The sequence below is a fragment of the Petromyzon marinus genome, chromosome 1 (genome assembly GCF_048934315.1).
Source record: "Petromyzon marinus isolate PM22_M1 ecotype Great Lakes invasive population chromosome 1, UKy_Petmar_22M1.pri1.0, whole genome shotgun sequence".
NCBI classification, from domain to species: Eukaryota; Metazoa; Chordata; class Hyperoartia; order Petromyzontiformes; family Petromyzontidae; genus Petromyzon; species Petromyzon marinus.
Genome location: NC_133667.1, coordinates 13,604,680 through 13,629,540, shown reverse-complemented (window position 1 = coordinate 13,629,540; position 24,861 = coordinate 13,604,680). Strand labels below are relative to the sequence as shown.

The following is a 24,861-nucleotide window of genomic DNA, read 5'->3' as shown; positions in this document are numbered from 1 at the left end:
TTCGTCCATCGTTCTCTGTATGTCTGTGGTTCTCCATGCGGGTATGTGGGTTTCTGTGTATGTCTGTGCATCCCTGTGTGTGTCTTTCTGGGTGTTTGTGCTTCTCTAAGCGTGTCTGTGAGTCTATACGCTTCTGTGAGTCTCTGTGGTTGTCTGTCGGTCTTTGAGCGTGTCTCTGGGTCTCTACTGTCTGTGGGTCTCTGTGCGTGTCTGTGAGTCTCTGTGCGTGTCTTGTGGGTCTTTCTGGGTGTCTGTGGATCTCTATGTGGGTCTGTGGGTCTCTATGTGTTTCTCTGCGTCTCTGTACGTGTCTATGAGTTTCTCTGAGTGTTGTGCGTCTCTATGTACGTCTGCGCATCTCTGTGAGTGTCTGTGCATCTCTGTTCGTATCTGTGGGTATCTCTGAGTCTCTTTGGGTCTCTGCTCCTCTGTGAGTCTAGGTGGTCTTCTGCCATTCTCTTTGTGTGTCTGTGCGTCTCTGTGTGTGTCTAAGGGTCTCTCTGAGTGACTGTGGGTCTAAGTACGTGTCTGTGAAGTTCAGATACTGGCTCTGCCACTTTTTCATACGTGCATATCCATATTTTAAAATAATGTACCCTCATGGAATTATGTACATATTCAAGCATGCATTGTATACACACACAACACATCATGTATATAATACACATTACATTTCTGAAGCACACATAAAACTATTGCAGGTGCGTGTACGTATTGCTATATAATATCTAGTGGGTGGGTTAGGTTCTACTTAAACACAGGGGACCCACGAGTCCGCAGGGGTATGCACCAGGCATTGTGTAACGTAACAACCTTCCTAGTGCCCACGTGGTCTCCCGCTCTGGGCAGTCACCCGGATGCAGTGACGTCACCACTGACGTCACTAACCTGGCGCGTTAGTCTGGCGCTTAACTTTGTAAGAAGGCACGCGTTTCGAGCTACAGCGCCAAAAAAATATTCGCTCTTCCACTTGTGAGTGGGAGTTTCTCTACGAGATATTTTTCAAAGGTAAGTGATGGTAATGATGTTGAGGATGGTACAATGATGTTTGTCACGATCGTGTTGGTGCTAGTGGTGCTGATATTGGTGTGGAAACTGCTCTTTATTCGTATTGTAAGTTGTGAAGAGGTCGTATGTGGGTCTCTCTGGGTGTCTGTGAGTCTCTGTGTGCATCCGTGGGTATCTCTGAGTGTCTGTGGGTCTCTATGCATGTCTGTAGGTCTCTGCTCTCCTGTGAGTCTCTGTGGTCGTGTGTCGGGTTCTGTGTGTCTTAGGGTCTTTGTGCCCATCTATGCATCTCTGTGCATGTCTGTGGGTCTTTCAAGGTATCTGTGGGTCTCTATTTATGTCTGTGGGTCTCTCTGTGCCTGTGCATCTCTGTGCGTGTCTGTGCATCTCTGTTCCTATCTGTGGGTTTCTCTGAGTCTCTTTGGATTTCTATGCGTTTCTTTGGGTCTATCCTCCTCTGTGAGTCTCTTTGATAGTCCGTCGTTCTCTGTGTGTCTGTGGTTCTCCAGGCGGATATGTGGGTTTCTGTGTATGTCTGTGCATCCCTGGGTGTGTTTTTCTGGGTGTTTGTGCTTCTCTAAGCGTGTCTGTGAGTCTATACGCTTCTGTGAGTCTCTGTGGTTGTCTGTCGGTCTTTGAGCGTGTCCGTGGGTCACTCCTGTCTGTGGGTCTCTGTGCGTGTCTGTGAGTCTCTGTGCGTGTCTTGTGGGTCTTTCTGGGTGTCTGTGGGTCTCTAGGTGTGTCTGTGAATTTTTAAGTGTGTTTGTGCATCTCTCTACGTCTCTATGAGTTTCTCTGGGTGTTGTGCGTCTCTATCCGTGTCTGTGGGTCTATGCTCCTCTGTGCGTCTCTCTGGTCATCTCTGTGTCTCTGTGCGTGTTTGTCAGTCTATGTGCGTGTACGTGGCTCTATGTGTGTGTAGTTGGGTCTCTGTGCGTGTCTATATGTCTCTGGGTGCCCGTGCGTCTCCACGCGTGTCTGTGGGTCTCTGTGCGCTTCTGTGGCTCCGTGCATGTCTGTGGATGTCTCTGGGAGCCTGTAGGTTTCAATGCATGTCTGTGGATCCCTGTATGTGTCTGTGAGTCTCTGGGCGTGTTTGTGGGTCTATCTGTGTGTCTGTGGGCCTCTATGCATCTATGTGAGTCTCTGCTCCTCTGTCAGTCTCTGTGGTCATATATAGGTCTCTGTATGTGTCTGTGTGTCTTTCTGCGAGTCTGTGGGCCTCTGTGGATATATGTGGGTCTATATGCGTGTCTGTGGGTCTATCTGGCTGCCTGTGGTTCTCGATGCGTGCCTGTGTGTCTCTGGGCATGTATTTGGTATCTGTGCATGTCTGTGCGTCTCGCTGGGTCTCTATGCGTGTCTGTGGGTCTCTGCTTCTCTGTGAGTCTCTGTGTTCGTCCATCGTTCTCTGTATGTCTGTGGTTCTCCATGCGGGTATGTGGGTTTCTGTGTATGTCTGTGCATCCCTGTGTGTGTCTTTCTGTGTGTTTGTGCTTCTCTAAGCGTGTCTGTGAGTCTATACGCTTGTGTGAGTCTCTGTGGTTGTCTGTCGGTCTTTGAGCGTGTCTCTGGGTCTCTACTGTCTGTGGGTCTCTGTGTGTGTCTGTGAGTCTCTGTGCGTGTCTTGTGGGTCTTTCTGGGTGTCTGTGGATCTCTATGTGGGTCTGTGGGTCTCTATGTGTTTCTCTGCGTCTCTGTACGTGTCTATGAGTTTCTCTGAGTGTTGTGCGTCTCTATGTACGTCTGCGCATCTCTGTGAGTGTCTGTGCATCTCTGTTCGTATCTGTGGGTATCTCTGAGTCTCTTTGGGTCTCTGCTCCTCTGTGAGTCTCTGTGGTCTTCTGCCATTCTCTTTGTGTGTCTGTGCGTCTCTGTGTGTGTCTAAGGGTCTCTCTGAGTGACTGTGGGTCTAAGCACGTGTCTGTGAAGTTCAGATACTGGCTCTGCCACTTTTTCATACGTGCATATCCATATTTTAAAATTATGTACCCTCATGGAATTATGTACATATTCAAGCACGCATTGTATACACACACAACACATCATGTATATAATACACATTACATTTCTGAAGCACACATAAAACTATTGCAGGTGCGTGTACGTATTGCTATATAATATCTAGTGGGTGGGTTAGGTTCTACTTAAACACAGGGGACCCACGAGTCCGCAGGGGTATGCACCAGGCATTGTGTAACGTAACAACCTTCCTAGTGCCCACGTGGTCTCCCGCTCTGGGAAGACACCCGGATGCAGTGACGTCACCACTGACGTCACTAACCTGGCGCGTTAGTCTGGCGCTTAACTTTGTAAGAAGGCACGCGTTTCGAGCTACAGCGCCAAAAAATATTCGCTCTTCCACTTGTTAGTGGGAGTTTCTCTACGAGATATTTTTCAAAGGTAAGTGATGGTAATGATGTTGAGGACGGTACAATGATGTTTGTCACGATCGTGTTGATTCTAGTGGTGAAGGTGCTGATATTGGTGTGTAAACTGCTCTTTATTCGTATTGTAAGTGGTGAAGAGGTCGTATGTGGGTCTCTCTGCGTTTATGTGGGTCTCTCTGGGTGTCTGTGAGTCTCTGTGTGTATCCGTGGGTATCTCTGGGTGTCTGTGGGTCTCTATGCATGTCTGTAGGTCTCTGCTCTTCTGTGAGTCTCTGTGGTCATCTGTGGGTATTTGTTTGTGTCTGTGGATCTCTGTACGTGTCTGTTTGTCTCTGTGCATGTCTGTAGTTGTCTGTTCGTGTCTGTGGACCTCTATGCGTGTCTGTGGGTCTCTGTGGATGTATCTGGATGTATATATCTATGAGTGGCTATATGCTCCTCTGAGAGTCTCTATGATCTTCAGTGAGGTCTCTTTATGCGTCCGTGGGTTTCTGCGTGACTATAGGTCTCTATGCGTGTGTATGGGTCTCTGTGTGTGTGTTTTGAGTCTCTCTGTGTGTATCTATGAGTCTATATGGGTGTTTGTGGGTCTCTGTGTGTGTCTGTGGGTATTTGGGTTCCTGTGGGTCTGCATGCGGGTCTGTGGATCCCTGTATGTGTCTGTGAGACTCTGTGCTTGTCTGTGGGTCTCTCTGGGTGTCTGTGGGTCTCTATGCATCTATGTGGGTCTCTGCTCCTCTGTCAGTCTCTGTGGTCATATATAGGTCTCTGTATGTGTCTGTGGGTCTTTGTGCGCGTCTGTGGCCCTCTGTGGATGTATGTGGGTCTATGTGCATGTCTGTGGGTCTTTCTGGGTGCCTGTGGTTCTCGATGCTTGCCTGTGGGTCCCTAGGCATGTATATGGTTTTCTGTCCATGTCTGTGCATCTCGCTAGGTCTCTATGCGTGTCTGTGGGTCTCTGTGCACTTCTGTGGCTCCGTGCATGTCTGTGGTTCTCTCTGGGAGCCGGTGGATTTCAATACATGTCTGTGGGTCTCTGAGCTTGTCTGTGGGTCTCTGTGTGTGTTTGTGGGTCTATGTGTGTGTATGTGCGTCTCTGCTCTCCTGTGAGTCTCTGTGGTCGTTTGTCGGGTTCTGTTTGTTGGAGGGTCTTTGTGCCCATCTATGGATCTCTGTGCATGTCTGTGGGTCTTTCAAGGTATCTGTGGGTCTCTATTTATGTCTATGGGTCTCTCTGTGCCTCTGCATCTCTGTGCGTGTCTGTGCATCTCTGTTCGTATCTGTGGGTTTCTCTGAGTCTCTTTGGATCTCCATGCGTGCCTCTGGGTCTCTTTGGATGTCTGAGGGTCACTGTGCGTGTCTGTGGGTCTCTTCGATGCCACGGTGTCAGATGTAGAACGTCCAGTTTGGTCTGAAGGCCCGAGTATTGGGTGATAGAGGAGAGAGTAGTGATAGCAACGCTCATGGGATAGTGGAGGTAGTAGTGACAGTGAGGATTGCAGTGGTGATGATTCTGAGCAGAATGAATGTACGTATGCATGTTGAATTCCTTTCGAACTTTACGCAGCCAACCGTGCTAATCGGAGGTACAGAAATGTGACTGATGAAAGCGATTGTGATGATGTCATGATTTTGATGATTTCTTTACAAATATATAAGTGGATGCCACCTATTGATTAAAATGCATCAATGTTTATAACTCTATAATTGCATAACGATAAAGAGATATACGGTCTCCATAATACAGGGCTTTTTGGGTTATAGATCGTGTAAATATAAATGTTGTATCGTTAAATCTTCACCACCTGACGCAGCCAATTAGTAAGGTTTGTCACGTAAACAAAACGTGCCAAATCGTAACTTGTTCAGCACACCGGAGTGTTGGAGAGTAAACCCACAACATTTACATTTCGAGTACGACGTTTCGCCAGTAATTACAACCAGCATCATACTTATGCAATATAACCCAAAAAAATCCTGTTATGGATATTGGCTGCGAAAGCCTACGTGTTAACCGGATACATAGTCGATGTAACTGTTAGCACAATTAATTTTAATCACTCTACTAAATTGGTTAAATCGTATACATTTGAAAGCTTTTTTTGCATTAGTTATGTCCATGTATCCATAACGAAGGGCCATTATATAACTCGTAAGAATGAGCTGGTATTAGGTACTTGTCCTCTGCGCTTTAGAAAACAGCATGGAAATTTTTCGTACAAGAATAAATATCAGTTTGCCGCCTATATCAAAAGTAAAAAAAAATAAAGAAGGCTCGGGAATAACTTGCATAAATCAAAAGTCATATACAGCGCAAGTTCACGTAACGGCGGGAAACATTCAGGACAACGATTGAATGCAGACCAGGATGTGTATATATTATGAAAGAGAAGCGGATGAGAGTGGGTTTGAGTTATTTTGGAAAACTGAACTTGATTCTGATTTAGAAACTAAGACATTCGCAACGAAAAATGTTCAGCACGACCACCAGGAGATTGGCTCGTGTGCAGATGATAGTTGGATTGTTACATTGCAGGTTTGTGAGAGATAGTGTCAGCTTCGGAAAGGGCCTTCGTCCAACAATGGCACTTTATCAAGGCTGCCGATGATTCTATTACCGTACATTAGAACAGTGGTTCAATATCTTGACTGCAGCTTTGCACCCCTTTTGGTTCTAAATCGTGAAACAATTGTATCATTTAATAAAAAAAATACCTAGGGTTTGATGAAACAAGGGAGTTGTAATCTAGATTTGAAGTTTTCGTGACTGCAGGAATCCATACTCTTTGGTTCTTTCGGTAAAGTCACGTGGGTGTAAAATAAATTACATCACGACGTTTCGGGCGCAACACAAGTGCCCATCATCAGGTGGAAACAAACCCAGCAATAAACAATTTGCTGAAATGGGAAAAAAAACATGTTTTTGTTTATTGCTGGGGTTATTTCCACCGGATGACGGACCGCTTGTGTTGCGCCCGAAACGTCATGATTTAATTTATTTTATACCCACGTGACATTACCGAAAGAACCAAAGAGTAAGGGAGTTGTACTTACGTGCGCGTGCTTAATTTGTGTTTCGATGATTTGCCTTCTAAAAAAAAACTATCTGGGATGTCTCGCACCCCCAGAAAGGGCATCTCGAACCCACAGGGGGTGCGTCGTGCGTGCACCCTAGGCAAAGAACCACTGCATTAGAGTGATGGCCATTGCATGCCATTACATTTTTGCATACTGTACCTTTTGCTCATCTCTGATGGAAGGCCTTAGCAAGTGATAGAAATTCCATATTCCTAAAGGACATTGACTTTTCACAAACTGATACTCATTTTTGTCATGAGCCTTTCAAGGATGATGGGCTGACTGTCAAATGTTTCCGATATTTGCATTCACAATTTGTTGAGAGGTCTGCGGCAATGCCACTTGGACAGATTTCCTTTGCTACAGAGAAAATGAACTTCCAGTGGACTGCGACCTGGTTGAATGAAGGACACTGATGCGGTTTGAGATTTTGACATGAGTTTTTGTGCTTTGTGACAGAATAATCTCTGGAGATGAACCGCAAGAGAAAATACACGGAGGTAAGTGTTCACCTAAAATAAAGACCCATACGAAGTCACTTGACGGTAACACTCCTTCCTGTAAGATGCACTTCACAATACAAACACCCGCTTACTTTACAGGACGTAAATACTAGTTTCCTTGATATTTACAGTGACATGCTCACCACACAGTAATGACAAGGCTACTCGCTCAATTCACAGCATGGGTTCTATTCACAGTTCACATACCTATGCGTACACAATGTGTTACATGATGCAGATGCGAAGAAATGTGTCCGTGTTTTATCTCTGTGTGTGTCCATGTACTGTATCAGTGTGTCTGTGGGTGCGTTTACATATGGATGGGGTGTGGTAGTGTAGCGGTTAGCGCTCTGTCCCATGAACCTAGCAACCCTAGTTCGATTCCCGTTCACGACCAATACGTGGCGAATATCTGCACTGGTTAAGGGCCTCCCTTAACCTTGTGTGGTGTGTAAACATCAGCATTGGGGAGACAAAGGTGTCTGGGTATTTGTGTTAGCCAAACACTCTAATGTGCTGTGCCAGCCTTGATAGTTGCTCGCTAACAGTATTTGCCCCAACAGTCTGTTCGGCTATGTGGGAGATCTTTGTCGTCGTCCCGTAAACATATGTGGACACGTATCTGTGGCCGCACCTCTGCGTGTGCACCTGTGTGCCTGTGCGTGAGCCTGTGCCACATCTTTTCATCTTTGCGTGTTTTCTGTGTCACTGTGATATCTGTGTGCACCTCGGCATGCTCACGTGTTTCTCTGTGTGTATCTGTAATGCGTTATTAACACAGCCACCTGGGACGAATGGAATCATCTTCTCGGTGGCAGGGAGGAGCTGCACACCACAAGGTTCGAGTGCACTAAAATTCAGCATCATTAACCACATGAGTTACTGTCACACTCTCTTATAACACACACCTGCACACTCACTCAGCCAAAGGTTCACAACCCTTGAATGCTTCTGTACCTCCATTCTAGATCGCACACATTTGAAGTTATACGTGATCATTTTTAATTGATTGCTTTCTGATTGTAGTTGCATGTGCTTGTTAGACATGTATGTGTGCATGCATGAATGCATTTGTTTTTGTCCATGTGTCTGGGTGCAGACACCTTGGAAAGATTCAAAAAGAGGATGACGATACATGAACAGAATGAAATCCTGGAATACAATGAGATTTTTTATTTTAAGGTTCGCGACACACGAAATGGGATTAATAATTATGGCTACGACGACTTAAATCACCACTACATTCCGGTAAGACTCTCTTTCGTGGGTGCCGTGGGTGTGAGATATTAACTACCTTGCCTGGTATACAGGAAGTCGTGGGTTAGATCCCGACTCAGACGCCTGCTGCTGTATATTTGGAGTTTGCGTGTTTTCCCCGTGGTCGCGTGGATTTTCCTCTGGATCCTCCGTTTTTTTCCCCCTCCACATTTAGAAACATGCGTTTGGAGTATTTGGCTTCTATACATTTCCACGTGATAAGGGGCCGTCCATAAATGACGTCACGCACCTGGAGGGGGGTCACACATTTGTGACGATCTGTGACGAGGGTGGGGGGGGTTTGAGAAATGTGACGTCACATCAAAATGCGCAACTTTAAATAAATATAGACAACACGTTCTACTTAATTAAATAGACTTTTTAATAAATGTTTTCTCCTACAACATCAGAGTGCAGCGCCACATTAAATACGCACTACAATGACAATAGTTTAAAGCGATTTGAAGCATGTTTTATATTTTTGGGGGGGGGCAGAGCTTTGTGACGTCATATTTGAGGGGGGTCTGACTTTTTGTGACGTCGTGTGATGAGGGGGGAGGGTAAAAAATCGTCCAAAATCGCGTGACGTCATTTATGGACGGCCCCTAAGCCACTTCATTGGGGTATCATTTGTCGTCAGGTCGCGTCTGAAAAAGGTCGAAATACCTCAGTGGGCCTTACCTGGTAAAAAAAAACTAACCAGTTTTTATTTTATTTTAATATGGTCCACATTCATTCTAACTAGTCCACATCCCACTGTAACACATACAACGACATGCAATTGCCTGATGACACTGGCTGTAACGACCACAGAAACGTTGTACCAAGTTGTTAAGTGTTGTGAATTTCGTTCCAACATGTTGGTGTGCTGAAGTAATCATAACATTGGCATGTTTGTGCACGTGACAACTGTATTGATTTGGCTGTGTTGGGGTGGAGGAGGGTGTACGACACACATTGGCATTTTACTCACGAGGCAAACTGACCCAAAATTATATTATGAATCAGAAAATTGGTTCGAAAGCCAACGTGCAAAAAATTCCTAAAATACATTATGAATGTGCATACATGATTGAAAACTGTTTTGGAAAAGAGTTAGATTTTAATGGGTCCGGTGGCTCAGAGAAATCTTGCCTATCAAATCACTCGTATATAATCTCTGAGGTCTTGCATTTGAAATCTGGAAAATATTTTAAAAAATGACAATGTCTCCAGTGGAGTTGATGGCTTCAGCTGGTCCCTGATCAATACACACAATTCACGTCATTCTGCCAAGCTCTGAGCAAAATACTTATAAACGTATCAGACGGAAGACACTCTATGACTCACACTTTACATATCATGAGAAAGTGATATCCAGTTTGGGGTAGGAGGCATTTGGCAGATACATCACAAGTATCTCTGATATTTGTTATTTGCATTTGGATATACAGTAAATGTGAAAAAAACAATAACCAAATGCGCACTGATTGAGCGATGCTTTAAAATTGAGTCATGATTTAGCACTAAATGAGGGCACTGATTGAACATTCCTGAACTGAACTCTTCCTCTTTCATCTTGTTCCAGGTTGTGAACGGACACCTGGCGTACCGTTACCAGGTACTAAGTGTACTTGGCAAGGGGAAATTTGGCCAAGTGCTGCTTTGCCTGGACCATAAGTTCAAAAGCAAAGTGGCTGTGAAAATGCTCCGGCACTCACGGTAAGAGTTGCATAGTGGCAATGACCACATTTATATATGTATGTGTCATAGAACAATACATTGTGAGAGAGCTAATGGGTGTTACGCTATGATATAAACAGAGGCAACACTATACGGTCTAAATAGTAATCAGAAGCTGATGTTTCCCATGTGAATTCAATAATAGATCGTGAATATTATCAAGCAACATCGGAAATAATATTTATGTTTTGTGATTGTGTGTTTGTGTATCGCCACGCCTCTAAACGTGCAATACTAGTGAGTGGGTTGAAATATTTTAAAAGTTTCGCTCTTAAACAACTACAGAATAAGGCCTATTGCTGAAACGTCCCCGACGATATGTCTTCCTGTTTAGGGCAATGTTATTGATCACTGTGTTCGAGTTTGTTATATTTGCTTGTGCCCTCCTGCCAATGCATTATCACATTCTATCATGGGACCTCCTTTGCCAGTACCAAAATATGAGAATAGGTTTTCCCCTTTTTTCTGGCAACAAAACAGGTCGGTTTCAGTTTGGTGTTTTAACATCTCAACACCTGTTTTGTTACCAGAAGAAAAGGGGAAAACCTAATCTCATATTTTGGTACTGGCAAAGGAGGTCCCATTATGTAGCTGCTCAACCCCGAGCTCTCATTACTCTGATAGTGGCATTGTCTTTGGGCTGTCCGCCTTCTGGCGTCCTCTGGTCTAACACCGTTTTGAGACGAGGCTCTAAAGAAAGCTGTCTCTGGTGTGGACCAATCAGTTTCAAAGTCAATGCATTTACTGTATTATCAGAGTATGTTTTTTTGTTTGCATTCGGACCACAAGTATTGTGGTTAATGCAGACATGATTCCTTGTAAAAGGTTTCAGTTTGGTGTTTTAACATCTCAACACCTGTTTTGTTGCCAGAAAAAAGGGGAAAACCCTATTATTATTATTATCACATTTCCCCCCACTTATTTTTGTTTCTCCACAGCACCAATAACCCGAATGAGAACATCGAGGTGGACATAATGAATGCCCTGCAGTCCACCGATGAGGAAAATAACCACATCATCAGACTCCTCGACAAGTTCACGTTTAGGGGGCATTTTACTATGGTCCTGGAGCTCCTTGCGTGAGTAGAATCACACCTGTGTAAAGCTGTCGCGTTCGTTTATTCACACGGGTTTTTAAATATGGACGAGAGGTTATTGAGTTTTTTTTGGAATGTACCAGCAATTTGCTTTTTAGATTGTGTTGGTACTTTGTAGAATATTAGAAAGCCACTGGAGCTATGCCCCTTTTACATCTAGATTGAAAATGTTTTTTTTCAGAACTAGTTTGTTATCCTTCCCCTGCACGTCCGATTAGCATGGTTGGCTATGTACGGGTGCGAAAGAAGTTCAACATACACATGTACATATACAAAATACAAATGTGGCTCTTTAAATATACACAGCACTGTTTACGATGCTCTCCTGCCTTATTGGATACATATTAGCTGAGTGACGCCATTGTACAAAATGCAACACATTAACATGAGACGTTTTCATAATACGAGACTCCTCTACTTACGAACAGTCGACTAACAAACTTTAAGAGATATGAATAAACCTGCCCGTATGTCCAGTTGCCTGTTCGGACTGAGAGTCGTATGTTCAACTGCCATGGAATAGATGGCGGTGGTGGCATCTCCATCTGCAGACCATGAAGAACCAGTGGCATCTACAGGAGATTATACAACTTTTAAAGCCATTACCCTGTGTTTAGTGTACATTCCGTACAACATGTTTGGAACTTGAGAATAGGTTTTTTTCACTTTTTCTGGCAACAAAACAGGTGTTAAGATGTTGAAACACCAAACTGAAATCGTTAACAAGAAATCATGTCTGCATTAACCACAATGCTTGTGGTCAGAATGCAAAATACAAACATACTCTGATAATATATGCATTGTCCTTGAAATTTATTGGTCCACATCAGAGACAGCTTTCTTTCGAGCCTCGTCTCAAACGGTCTTAGACCAGAGGACGCTGAAAGGCGTACACAGCACAATGACAATGCACTATCAGAGTAATGAGAGCTCGGGGTGAGCATCTACATCATGGGACGTCCTTTGCCAGTACCAATATAGGTTGGACTTACGAACAGAAAGAAGATATGAGAACTAACCATCGATCGTGTCCTGTCTTGCAGCGGAGACCTGAGGAAGCAGCTCATGCTGAAATACGTCGACGACTTTCCCCTGTCAAGAGTCAGGCTCTATTGTCAGTCCATCCTGAAGGCTCTTGTAAAGCTCAGGAAAGAGGCCATCATTCATGGGGACCTGAAGCCAGTAAGCGGACAACACCAACCTAATGCATCCCTTCATTAATTCATCTGTTTGTATGATTGCCTTCATGTAGCTGTGGGTAAAGATAACTCTCATAACTATTTCATGAATGCACAGATAAAACTAAGACTTGCTTTAATTGAGGACATTTTGAAATCTCTGCTTGCTCTGAAGTACATTGAAGATTATTGGAAATTACAACCATAGCAATGATAATGTTCTGAGCAATAATTCCGACTGCCAATGTTCTATAAAGGTGTAAATGAATGAAGGAGTGAACCGCCAACAAATTCACAAAATGAAATCTTACCTTAAAAACTCCATGTGGCCACTGCGCTGTCTGACATTGACATGCTAATCTCTCACAATACAATGGCCACCCCCTACAGCTCCGTAGTACCTACCAAACATTGGCATTAACTGCTCCGCCCATCTGTAAACCATTTGTAAACAGCTCTTTGATTGGTGTAGACCTAATTCTAGATTTGAAGCTTTCGTGACTGCAAGGATTCATACTCTTTGGTTTTATTCGGTAAAGTCACGTAGATAAAATAAAAATAAAAAAAATAATTAAATCACGATGTTTCGGAGGCAAGACAAGCTTCCGTCTTCAGGTGGAAAAGTCACAGCAGAAGGTCTGTGTTGAGTACACAGCTCTGAGACGATCGGGTTTACATATAGGTTAAGGGGGGCGGGAGGGCTGAGTCAAGAGTGGAAGGCTGTGGACTGCCAACACATGCGGAGGTTAAGGGGGGAGGGAGGAGTCAGCATGTGTTGGCAGTCCACCACAGCCTCCCACTCTTGACTCAGCCCTCACACCCACCCACGCCCCCTTTCTGACTCCTCCCCCCCCCCTTAACCTATATATAAACCCGATCGTCTCAGAGCTGTGTACTTAACACAGATTTTCTGCTGTGACTATTCCAACTGAAGACGGAAGCTTGTGTTGCCTCCGAAACGTCGTGATTTAATTATTTTATTTTGTTTTATTTTATCTACGTGACTTTACTGAATAAAACCAAAGAGTATGGTGTAGACCTACTGCAGGTTACGGAGACCTCCCCACATTAACATTAGCTGCCCCGCCCATCTTTAAACCTTTATAAACAGCTCTGTGATTGGTGTAGACCTACTGCAGGTTACAGAGACCTCCCCTACATTAACATTAGCTGCCCCGCCCATCTCTAAACCCTTATAAACAGCCTGCCTCGGCAGATTTCCCCCTCTTTTTTCACCTGAAGACGATTGCTTGTGTTGCGATCGAAACGTCATTATATTGTTATTATTTTGATATTTTTTTTCTATCTACGTGGCTTTACTGAAAGATCCAAAGAATAGGAATACAAACTGCATGCTTAAGAGCTGCATGCCAATAGGACTTTTAATAAAGAAACCACTCTTTTTACCTCTTCCAGGCAAACATTCTGATCAAGAACCATAAAACTGGCAACGTCAGGATCACTGACTTTGGCGTCAGTGTCAAACTTGTGCCTCCAAGTAAGTGAATTAACCTGGGTGTCTGTGTATTTATGTGTGTGGCATAGTAGAACAGTGTTTAGCACTTCAGTATACTTGTAGTTAACCCAGTTTCAATTCCCAACCATGTAAAACACTGCCAATTGGTATTTGAGCAGAGCATAGGCCTACCCTATGTAAAATTTGCCTAAAATATAACAGTGGTTGGTGCAATTGTGCCCTGTCATGTATGCTTTCATAGGTCCTCAGTTACCTTAAAATTCAAAGCATATCATGGAGTGATGTTCACGTATTGGCAGTTCTGGGCCAGTGGGGGAAATTCCACATTCCTCTGCCAGATGCCATTTTGAATTGGTACGACTGCTTTAAACAACATATAAAATGGTATTTTTACCATCTCCCGACCAGGATTTCAACTTACAACTTCCCAAACTGTCAGTCGTTGAGTGCTTTAAGCACAGCACCACATGGCTGGTATATTGGCTTAAATGGTAGAGACGTGTCCTGTGCATGTGTGTGGTTGTACTTTATCTGTGTGGACTGTCTAAACCGGTGTTCTTGACTAATTCTCAGAGGGGGGGGGGGCACTTTTGACATTAAGTCATCGCTGTGAGGGCCGCCACACATTGGAAACCATGGGGGGTTTGACAGCACGACGGGGTGTTGTCACTATTTGTGGAGTGTCTGGGGCCGCCAGTGGCCCACGGGCCTTGCAATGAAGAACACTGGTCGAAGCAAACAGTAACACGCACCCCCCCCCTGCGTGCTTGATTGTGCCAATCTGTGTGCGTGGTGAGCAGTTTTTAAACGCTTGGGAACGTGGCCCTACATGGCGCCCGAGATGTTCCTCATGCTCCAGATTGGATGCTCGGTGGACATGTGGTCCCTGGGCTGCGTGATCGCCGAGCTCGCCTCTGGGTCCCAAATCTTCTTCGGCAATAGAGATCACATTGGCCGTGTCATCAAGGTACTATAAGCATGAGGGTGGCATACAGAATGTTGTGGATTTTGATGTAAAGTTGAAATCTTTCAGTGGAGCTGTCTTTATCTGGACCCTTTCCCTGGTAAAAACGGTGCCCTATGTTGAATGGGCATCGTCTTCACGTGAACAGATACCATTTGGGCGAGCAGAATTACATTGGAGTTACTCGATAATCTCAAACATATTGCCACTCTTAAGATGGTTAGTTTTTATTGCTCATCGCAGATGTCACGTCGTCATTTTAACAAGTAATGTTTGTTGATTAAAGACAAAACATATATTTTATATGTAAAAACGTGTGCAAGACACGCAGATAAAATATCAAGTTGAGAGATATTCAAGATATGTACACTGTGCTCACAATCAATGGATCTGAACTCAACTCTCTGCAGGTATTGGGCGTACCACCATTGTGGATGATCAACTCATCAGGCAACCAACTCATTACCATTGGTGAGTAGAGGGGAGGTGTGATTGCTACTTTGGTTGCTATATTTGTCAGTTAAACACCACTCTCATGTGCTCGTAATCCTCAACAATAGTTCCCTATTATGTGTTTTCTCTCCGTAAACAGACAACCAGGACCGCCCCATTTTCAACGGCAGGGCCATCGTCCCACACAGCATATCTCTTCAGACACTGCTCAAAACTAAAGACAAGGCGTTCCTCGACTTCATTAAAGGCTGCCTCGAGTAAGAGACATACTTATATTGTCTATGCATTGTCGTGGATAATTATTTTCGCGTCTATCATCAACACCGTCTGGAAAAATTCCACACAGCTGAGGGTGGAGTTTATTCAGCCCCTCTCAGTAAACGTCACTCTCAGCTGTGTGCACGTTGTCACATCGGAGCAATATTTAAAAACGTTGTTCCTTCTTACATTAATTAATGAATTGATATTTTTCTTCCCATTCCGTTTCGACGACGTACAAGTAAAAAAAAACGGAAGGGAAAAGGGTTAACAAAAAATTAGGATATGGTGGGTAATTGATTGGGTGTGTCTCAGCCCCTCCCTATGACTAGAATAAATTTTGGTGGTAAACGGGCCCCTAACGATCCCCGTGTATATCTTGGCAGGTGGGATCCCGCATGCCGGCTCACACCAGAGGAGGCTTTGGAGCACGACTGGGTGCAGGGCAGGAAGATGGCCAAGAAAAATTCCGCGGTGCCAAGCATCAACGTTCGACTCCGCCACATTGCGGCACCACGAGAACAAAGCTTTGGGTCCAATGAGACCCAGGAATCTTATGATACTCCAGGGGGATGCGGCACCTTATCCGCAACAAAATGCATGAGCCAGGAGCGTGATGGTGATGACGATGCTGGGTCAAGTCTTGAAGAATTTGTGACAGCCAGGAGCGAACAGTGAGTTTCCACATGCAATTGCACATATGAAGAATATTTGGGTTGGTTGTGCTATTATGCCACATCAAAGCACCTACCTACTCAAATGAACATTGGACCATTTTCACCTCCATCGCCATCCCTAACTCACTGGTGGAGATTCTACTCTCCCGTCTCTCTCTCTCTCAAACATTCACTGTTGATTTCCCAAGAAGTTATATTCATGCAGTACATTGTTTAGAGGTAATACATGTACATCATTAAGCCAAAGTACCATCAACAAGATGAATATTCTGTATCAGAGAGAGACAAAAAATCTGCATTGGACAGGATGAGGATTCTGTTTTGTAGTAGTTTCGATTTGGTGTCTGTTCTATATGGCATTTAAATTTAACTCTTCAATCAACTTAACTTTAATATAAAATACACAATTATCTCGAGAAAGTTTCCATAATTATTTCATCACTCAAAAAAACATCTTTCCCACCATCTTTTGTTTTATGGTGGAGATTAATCCTAATCATTATTGTACTTCATCTGGCTGGTTGGTTCTCCCAATAGTGTTCCACTCCCTTGTCCCACTCATGCAACATCTTGAGACACGACCAGGGGCGGAGCCAGGATTTTAATATTCTGAGATATCCAGTGTTTATGTTTTCCAATGGGCGACACAAATGTATAAAACAAATTTTATTGGATTTGAACGCGGAGTTTATTAATAGGTCGGATCTGCTGATGTGGCTAATAAGTTCGATAAGTTCTAGATTTAAAGCTTTCGTGACTGCAAGGATCCATACTCTTTGGTTCTATTCGGTAAAGTCACGTGACTTTACCGAATAGAACCAAAGAGTAAAGTTCGATAAGTTCGAAAGGCTGCCACTCAAGCAGCCTGCAGGGTATCACAAAGTGGCAGCCTGCAGCATTTTGCAGCAGCCAGATATCCGGTTATCCCGATTACCGACTTTCCCAAAATTTCAGGGGGGGCTGAGCCCCCCCCCCCAGCCCCCCCTGTGGCTCCGCCCCTGGACACGACTGCAATTAACTGCTTATATTAATTCAAGTTGTAAAATGTAACATTGGTTTCAAGTATAGATTGGTCCCTGTCATGCGAATGTGCAATTTACAGCACTGCCCCCACTGCTCGTTTGGGGCGTGGAAATGCTTTGACTCCGGAGTTGCAATGCAGTAGGAAAGCATAAGCACCCCTAGGAATGAGCAAAAGGCAGCCGACGTGTAACGATGGCATGCATGTCTATCTTCCAGGTTGGACTCTACTCTCTGCCCTGGCAAGGAAGATCAAGAGAATGCCGAGAATGAGGAGAAGGAGAAAGAAGCCATCGTAATTTCAAGGATGAAGCCAGGAAAGGGACATACACGGGGATTTGAGCCCGTGCGGCAGCGCTTCCGGGCATTTCTCCGCTTCATCCGGAAGCACTGCTGCTGCGGCTGTGATGTAGCCGAATGAAGACTCTGTTACAGGGCTGGCTTGCCAGTATAGGACACAGATCTCCCCTATAGAACATTTTAGTAACATTTTTGTACATTACAAATTTAACAAAAACATTTTTTGATACAAGTGCTGTTAACGAGCACCCATGAAGGTCTGCACACAACATTAGTGGATGGGCTGCCAGCATCACACACTGGATGTTTACACGTCACAGCAGGAACTCATTTTACAGCTTAGTCGGCCTTGCGGAGGCCCAGGACCAATTGAGATAATCGTCACCAGCGTTGGCCATGAGCGGGCATCGAATTGTGTTTGCCGGGTTTATAGTGCGGCAGACTGCCCTGAGTTTGGTCCCAGAACAAGTGATGCCCACCGCGGGATGTCGTCAACTGGAGTGGAATAGATGGAGGCCCGACCCCGGACCCCAAGACGTGGCCATCTTGCAACCTGCCCATCACGCCACTTGCACACATCCCACACACACACACCCCACCCACACAAAACACACTGCGCACACACATACACTCCACGCATACACACACACACATACCACACGCCCAACACACATACATCCCACGCATACACACACCCCACACACACACACTATGCCTACACCCCACGCATACACACACCACACACACCACTCGCACACCCCACGCATACACACCACACACACACCACACACACATACCACGCATACACATACCCCACACACATACCATGCACACACCCCACGCGCACACCACGCATACCACCCACACATGCCCCACCCACACACCACGCACATATACACCCCACACATACACACACACAAACCACACGCCCCACACACATACATCCCACGCATACACACACCCCACGCACACACCCCACGCACACCACCCACACATGCCCCACACACACACAACACTCACCACGCACACACCCCACGCACACACCCCACGCACACACCCCACGCACACGCCCCACGCACACCACCCACACATGCCCCACCCACACACAACACACTACACACCACGCACACATACACCCCACACATACACACACCCAACACACACACACACTATGCGCACACCCCACGCATACACATGCCCCACTCACACACCACACACCATGCACACATACACCCCACGCATACACACACACAAACCACACGCCCCACACACATACATCCCACGCATACACACACCCCACGCACACACCCCACGCACACCACCCACACATGCCCCACACACACACAACACTCACCACGCACACACCCCACGCACACACCCCACGCACACACCCCACGCACACCACCCACACATGCCCCACCCACACACAACACACTACACACCACGCACACATACACCCCACACATACACACACCCAACACACACACACACTGCGCACGCCCCACGCATACACACGCCCCACCCACAACACACCACACCACACACCATGCACACATACACCCCACGCACACACACACAAACCACACGCCCTACATACATCTCACGCATACACACACCACACACACACTATGCCTACACCCCACGCATACACACGCCCCACCCACACACCCAGACTAGCCCTTAGGTGAACTGGCACGCACAAACCGAACCTCTCCACCTGGGTTTTCATCCCGGCAACCTAGTGTGTGACCTTTTTAACCCATATATAATACAAACTGTATATATATTAGTTTAGTTTCACCATGTATTGAATTTAGAGGAAGATATTCTCACAGTGACAGTATTAATGCCGAATATTTAAATGTGCAATACGTCTTGCTTTCATGCAAGTTTTAAAACAAGCATGGTGTTCAATAACAAACACCAGTAGCGGTACTATATTTTAGTATAGTTTGTAAATATAATTTTTCATTTGGAGCAATGTTGTTTGGCAATCATGGTTAATTGTTGGAACGTTTATTAAGATTGTTTTACTTGCTTGTACCACACACACACACCCCACACGTACACACACCACACAACCCCCACACACACACCACACATACACCACGCACACATACACCCCACGCATATGCACACCACACACCATGCACACACCCCACACAAACACTCCATTCACACACCACACACCCCACGCACACATACACACCACACATACACCATGCACACACCCCACACACACCACGCACACGCCACACACACCACACACACACCCCACACACACACCACATGCACACACCACACATACAGCCCACACATACACACACCATGCACACATACCATGCATTCACCCCATGCACGCACCCCGAATAGCGCTTAGGTCAACTAGAACACACAAACCGAACCTCTCCACCTGGGTTTTCATCCCGGCAACCTAGCGAGTGACCTGGCCATGGGTTTCCCATGTGAGAGAGAATTGGCAAAGTTCGGTGTGAGATGGAGGCTCCCGGACCCTGTGGTAAACTTGGGTGAGTTTGACGCGAGACCACCTCCAGGAAAATCCGGCTGATTGTAAAAGCAATATGGAAAATACTGTTTGACGGACTGTATGTGATGGTGCACCCAGAGACATGAGCACACAATGGGGGTAAGGTGGAAAGGTTAGGTGCCATTGTAATTCAACAAAACAGTTTTTTTTTCTGAGACGATCAGATAGTGCGAGTGGAAGATTGGCGAGCGTGGCTCAGGTGCATCATCAATGCATCGCGCATCTAAAATTATTCTTGATTATGGAAATAAAAACGGTTAGAAGTGGAGCAGTGGCACTGACATTGTGTGTGTGTTGAGTCGTGTGCGGAGCGGTAGTGTCGTGGTTAGCGACCCGATTTCAATTCCCCCTTCATGCCCAACACCAGTGATGATTATCTGAACCGGTTCTGGGCCTCCCCTAGCTCGACTCACCCTCAAATGAGTACCTGGTGCGGTGTGTAAACATCGCCACTGGGGAGACAAAGGCGGCTGGTGTGGTGTTGGCCACCCACCCCCTCGTGGCAACACGTTGACCTTAAGTCGCAGCTACCGCTCACAATCCTCTGATGTAAATACATCCAAACTATGAACATGAACTGAGTGCATAATAGAGGTTTTTGTGTTAGATCGGGTAAATATATAAATGTGTCGTTAAACCCGCCACCACCCGACACAGCCAACTAGTAAGGGTTGTTACGTAAACAGAACGTGGCCAATTCGTCACTAGTACAGCACACCGGTGTGTTGGGGAGCCAAGCCACAACATTTACCATCTGAGTACGGCGTTTCGCCAGTCATTACAACTAGCTTCATCAAGCAACAGCCAGATTTGTGGAGAAGTCTTACTGTTTCGTTCCTTATATAGAGGCGTAGATGTGTTGACCACCCTTCTGCGCTCTTGCAATCCCCCCCCTCCCCCCCCCACACAATGTTCAAGGTACTGCCTTACCAACACTTACTTCACCTGGAATGGTACATTATACAAACAAAATGAGGGTATCCCAATGGGTTCTCCCTTATCGCCAGTGGTAGCAAGTGTTTTCATGGAGAAATTTGAGACAGATGCCATCCAGACATCCACCCTACGTCCTTCCTTGTGGAAGAGATACGTAGATGATACGTTCATCATCTGGCCACATGGCCTGCCAGCACTGAACCAATTTCTCAACCACATCAATTCCATACACCCATCTATCAAATTCACCATGGAAGTGGAAAAGGATGGCAAGCTACCATTCCTGGATGTTTTGATCGAGAAGAGACCTGATGGCTCGTTGTGACACTGTCTACAGGAAAGCCACCCACACGGATGCCTATAAAAAGCCTGATTCCCACCACCATCCAGCCCAGAAGAATTCCCTCATCAAAACACTACACCATAGGGCACGTTGCATCTCCGACCAGCATCACCTAGCCAGTGAGTTGGAGCACGTACACCAAGCCCTCAGGATGGACAGATATTCTGACCGCACAATCCGCAAAGCTGTCTCCCAACCATGGGGAGACAACCTTCTGATGATCCAACCAATACCATCACTTTGCCACATATAGCAGGGGTTACCAAATATATTTCCAAAATCTTAAACAAACACAAGATCCAGGTTCGTTTCAACACAGTACATAAAATCCGTGATTTAATCCCATCTATAAAGGATGTGATTCCTGACATGCAATACCCTGGTGTCTAAACACTGAGTTGTGGTTGTGGCAGCAGTTACATTGGGGAAACGAAACGACATGTCTCGGACCGCGTTCGTGAACACAAGGCAGATCCGAAACACGGTAGGACCAATACCTCTGCCATTGCTGATCATTGTTTTAACGCTGTGGGCTCACACGAAATTGACTTTTCCAAGACTAAGGTACTCTGCAAACCTACCGGCTACCTTCAGAGATTTGTTCATGAAGCCATCCAGATATATAACACACAGACACAACTTCCACCGAGAAGATGGGTACAAACTGAGCAATCATTGGAAAGACGTTATTAACCAGTTAAAGTCTTGACTGTGATGTTTCCATGCTACCTGCCTATGTCACCTGTTATTTCTGACTCTCTGTGTGTCTCTCTCTCTCCCTGTGCCTCCCTCTCCAATCTCTACTCCAGTGACTCGGGTGCTGCGGGGGGGTCCACTTTGTGCCCCCCCCCTTCTCTCTCCCCCCCTGCAGCCGATCTCTCTAGTGCTGCCAAGGGGTCCACTTTCTGCCCCCCCCTTCTCTCTCCCCCCCTGTAGCCGATCTCTCCAGTGCTGCCGCGGGGTCCACTTTCTGCCCCCCCCTTCTCTCCCCCCCCCCCCCCCCGTAGCAGATCTCTCCAGTGCTGCCGCGGTGGTCCAATTATTTTCTACCTACGGGGACTTTATCGAAAGAACCAAAGAGTATGGATTCCTGCAGTCACGAAAGCTTCAAATCAAGAGTGTATATGCTTATAAGGGGCCGTCCATAAATGACGTCACGCGATTTTGGACGATTCCCCCCCCCCCTAGTCACACGGCGTCACAAAAAGTCAGAGCCTCCCTCAAATATGACGTCACAAAGCTCTGCCCCCCCCCCCCAAGAAAAAATAAAACATGCTTCAAATCGCTTTAAACATTTGTCATTGCAGTGCGTATTTAATGTGGCGCTGTACAATAATGTTGTAGGAGAAAACATTTATTAAAAAGTTTATTTAATTAAGTAGAACGTGTTAACTATATTTATTTAAAGTTGCGTATTTTGATGTGACGTCACATTTCTCAAACACCCCCCCCCCCATCGTCACATATCGTTACAAATGTCTGACCCCCCCCCCCCCTAGGTGCGTGACGTCATTTATGGACGGCCCCTAATGAATCTGAGTGACAGGGGTGGTAAAAGTTTTTTTCTCTCTCTCTCCAGTCACCTGCTAAAATCCATTAGGCAGACTGAGCGGCACATAGTCTCTGCGTGGCGCACGGATTGAGTGTCAAATATATGGGACAGTGAACACAATTTCCAACTTGGGAATCCGGGTGTCATTTTGCAGTGCCCACATACCGGATTATAAGACGCACCCCTCCCCCCCTCCCCCCGCCAAATATTGTGTTAACATACAGTGGATCATCGATCAACCAGCTGCTTCCAACATTCTCTGGCAGTCCCAGGACCTATTCGGCTAAACTGCTCCAAAGGCTGTAACCAGTCCGACAACAATAACAAGTAGCTATGCTTGATTTCAGTGTCCAATTATACAACCCACAATCATTACCCCATGCAGAGAGTCTTCATACATGTCAACCCATACGGGTCACCCGTATTCTTGTACAGGGAAATTTAGTAAAAAAATGTGTTTTGTCTATTTGTTTGTGTGTGTGTCTCCCTTGTGATGAGACTTTGTAGGATGAACGTTGAGCTTTATAAGGGGCACGGGGTGACCAATAAGGTCTGAATTGGTCTGTAATAAGGTAGGGCAGTTGTAAGGGTTGGACAGGTATTAGACTTCGAGATTGCAGTGGTAAGTACAGTACAGTGAATACAGTAACTGGTTTACAGTCGGGTATTTTTTTAAAAATCTATTTGTATGTTTATGTATGCCAATTTCACTTACTAAACCGATTTAAAGCACTCAAGAAAAAAACTCGTATACGCAACACTTAAAAACACAATGCTGTACAAGGATGTGCAAAAAGTAAGCTATTTTAAATCATCAGAATCACATCGGAATATATATTCAGTGGAGGAATCCGATGAGCTATAAAGCTCTTTTTGAAATATTTCCAAGAATGGGGCACGGGGTAAGAACGTGAACGATGCCATGATCCGGCATTTTTTAAACTCCGGCGAGCCCTTCCACCCCACCCTGAACAAGAACTCTTACTAACGACGGTAATTGGTTTCAATAAACCACTCGATAAGTGATTTGGTCGTTAAGCGAGTATAGGGGCCGTCCATAAATGACGTCACGCACCTGGGGGGGGGAGGTGAGACATTTGTGACGATGTGTGACGAATTGGGGGAGGAGGGGGTTGAGAAATGTGACGTCACATCAAAATGCGCAACTTTAAATAAATATAGGCAACACGTTGTACTTAAATTTTGATTGAAAGCTTTCGTGACTGCAGGGATTCATATTCTTGGTTCTTTCGGTAGAGTCACGTAGAAGGGAAACAATAAAATAATAAAAAAATGATTGTTTTATATTTTTATTATTTTATTGTTTCCCTTCTACGTGACTTTACCGAAAGAACCAAGAATACGTTCTACTTAATAAAATATACTTTTTGATAAATGTTTTCTCCTACAACTTCAGAGTGCAGCGGCACATTAAATACGCACTACAATGACAATAGTTTAAAGCGATTTGAAGCATGTTTTATTTTTTTTGGTGGGGGGGGGCAGAGCTTTGTGACGTCATATTTGAGGGGGGTCTGACTTTTTGTGACGAGGGGGGGGGGGCGTCAAAAATCATCCAATGTCGCGTGACGTCATTTATGGACGGCCCCTAATTCGTTCCGATGGCATCTAAAGATCTAAAGTTATACATTACTATACACTACACTATACACTACTAAACACTACACTATACACTACATTACACCATACGCTACACATTGAGCTCGATGGAGGCCCGTAGCTAAAAGGGGTGTCGATAAATGACGTCACGCGATTTTGGACGATTTTTTTACCCCCCCCTTCGTCACACGACGTCACAAAAAGTCAGGCCCCCCCTCAAATATGACGTCACAAAACTCTGCCCCCCCCCAAAAAAAACATGCTTCAAATCGCTTTAAACTATTGTCATTGTAGTGCGTTTTTATGATGTTGTAGAAGAAAACATGTATTTAAAAAGTCTATTTAATTAAGTAGAACGTGTTGTCTATATTTATTTAAAGTTGCGCATTTTGATATGACGTCACATTTCTCAAACCCCCCCCCCCCGTCGTCACACATCGTCACGAATGTCTGACCCATCCCCTCCCCTAGGTGCGTGAC

The 24,861-nt window shown here is 45.3% G+C and overlaps 1 protein-coding gene across 2 annotated transcripts; it reads left to right on the top strand.

The window, feature by feature from the left end:
• Window positions 1-634: 634 nt before the first annotated feature.
• On the top strand, window positions 635-20,207 carry LOC142924653 (dual specificity tyrosine-phosphorylation-regulated kinase 2-like). 2 transcript variants are annotated; one of them, XM_076067342.1, is made up of 13 exons: window positions 635-1,008; window positions 6,936-6,976; window positions 7,761-7,818; window positions 8,079-8,227; window positions 9,804-9,937; window positions 10,897-11,037; window positions 12,099-12,237; window positions 13,650-13,731; window positions 14,511-14,677; window positions 15,085-15,145; window positions 15,267-15,384; window positions 15,772-16,059; window positions 17,302-20,207. In XM_076067342.1, the coding sequence occupies exons 2-13, from the start codon at window positions 6,950-6,952 to the stop codon at window positions 17,501-17,503; spliced, it is 1,566 nt and encodes a 521-aa protein (XP_075923457.1). In that variant the 5' UTR covers window positions 635-1,008; window positions 6,936-6,949; the 3' UTR covers window positions 17,504-20,207. The 2 variants fall into 2 exon arrangements, with proteins under 2 accessions (XP_075923457.1, XP_075923449.1); XM_076067334.1 differs by lacking the exon at window positions 635-1,008 and adding an exon at window positions 2,594-3,411.
• Window positions 20,208-24,861: the final 4,654 nt, after the last annotated feature.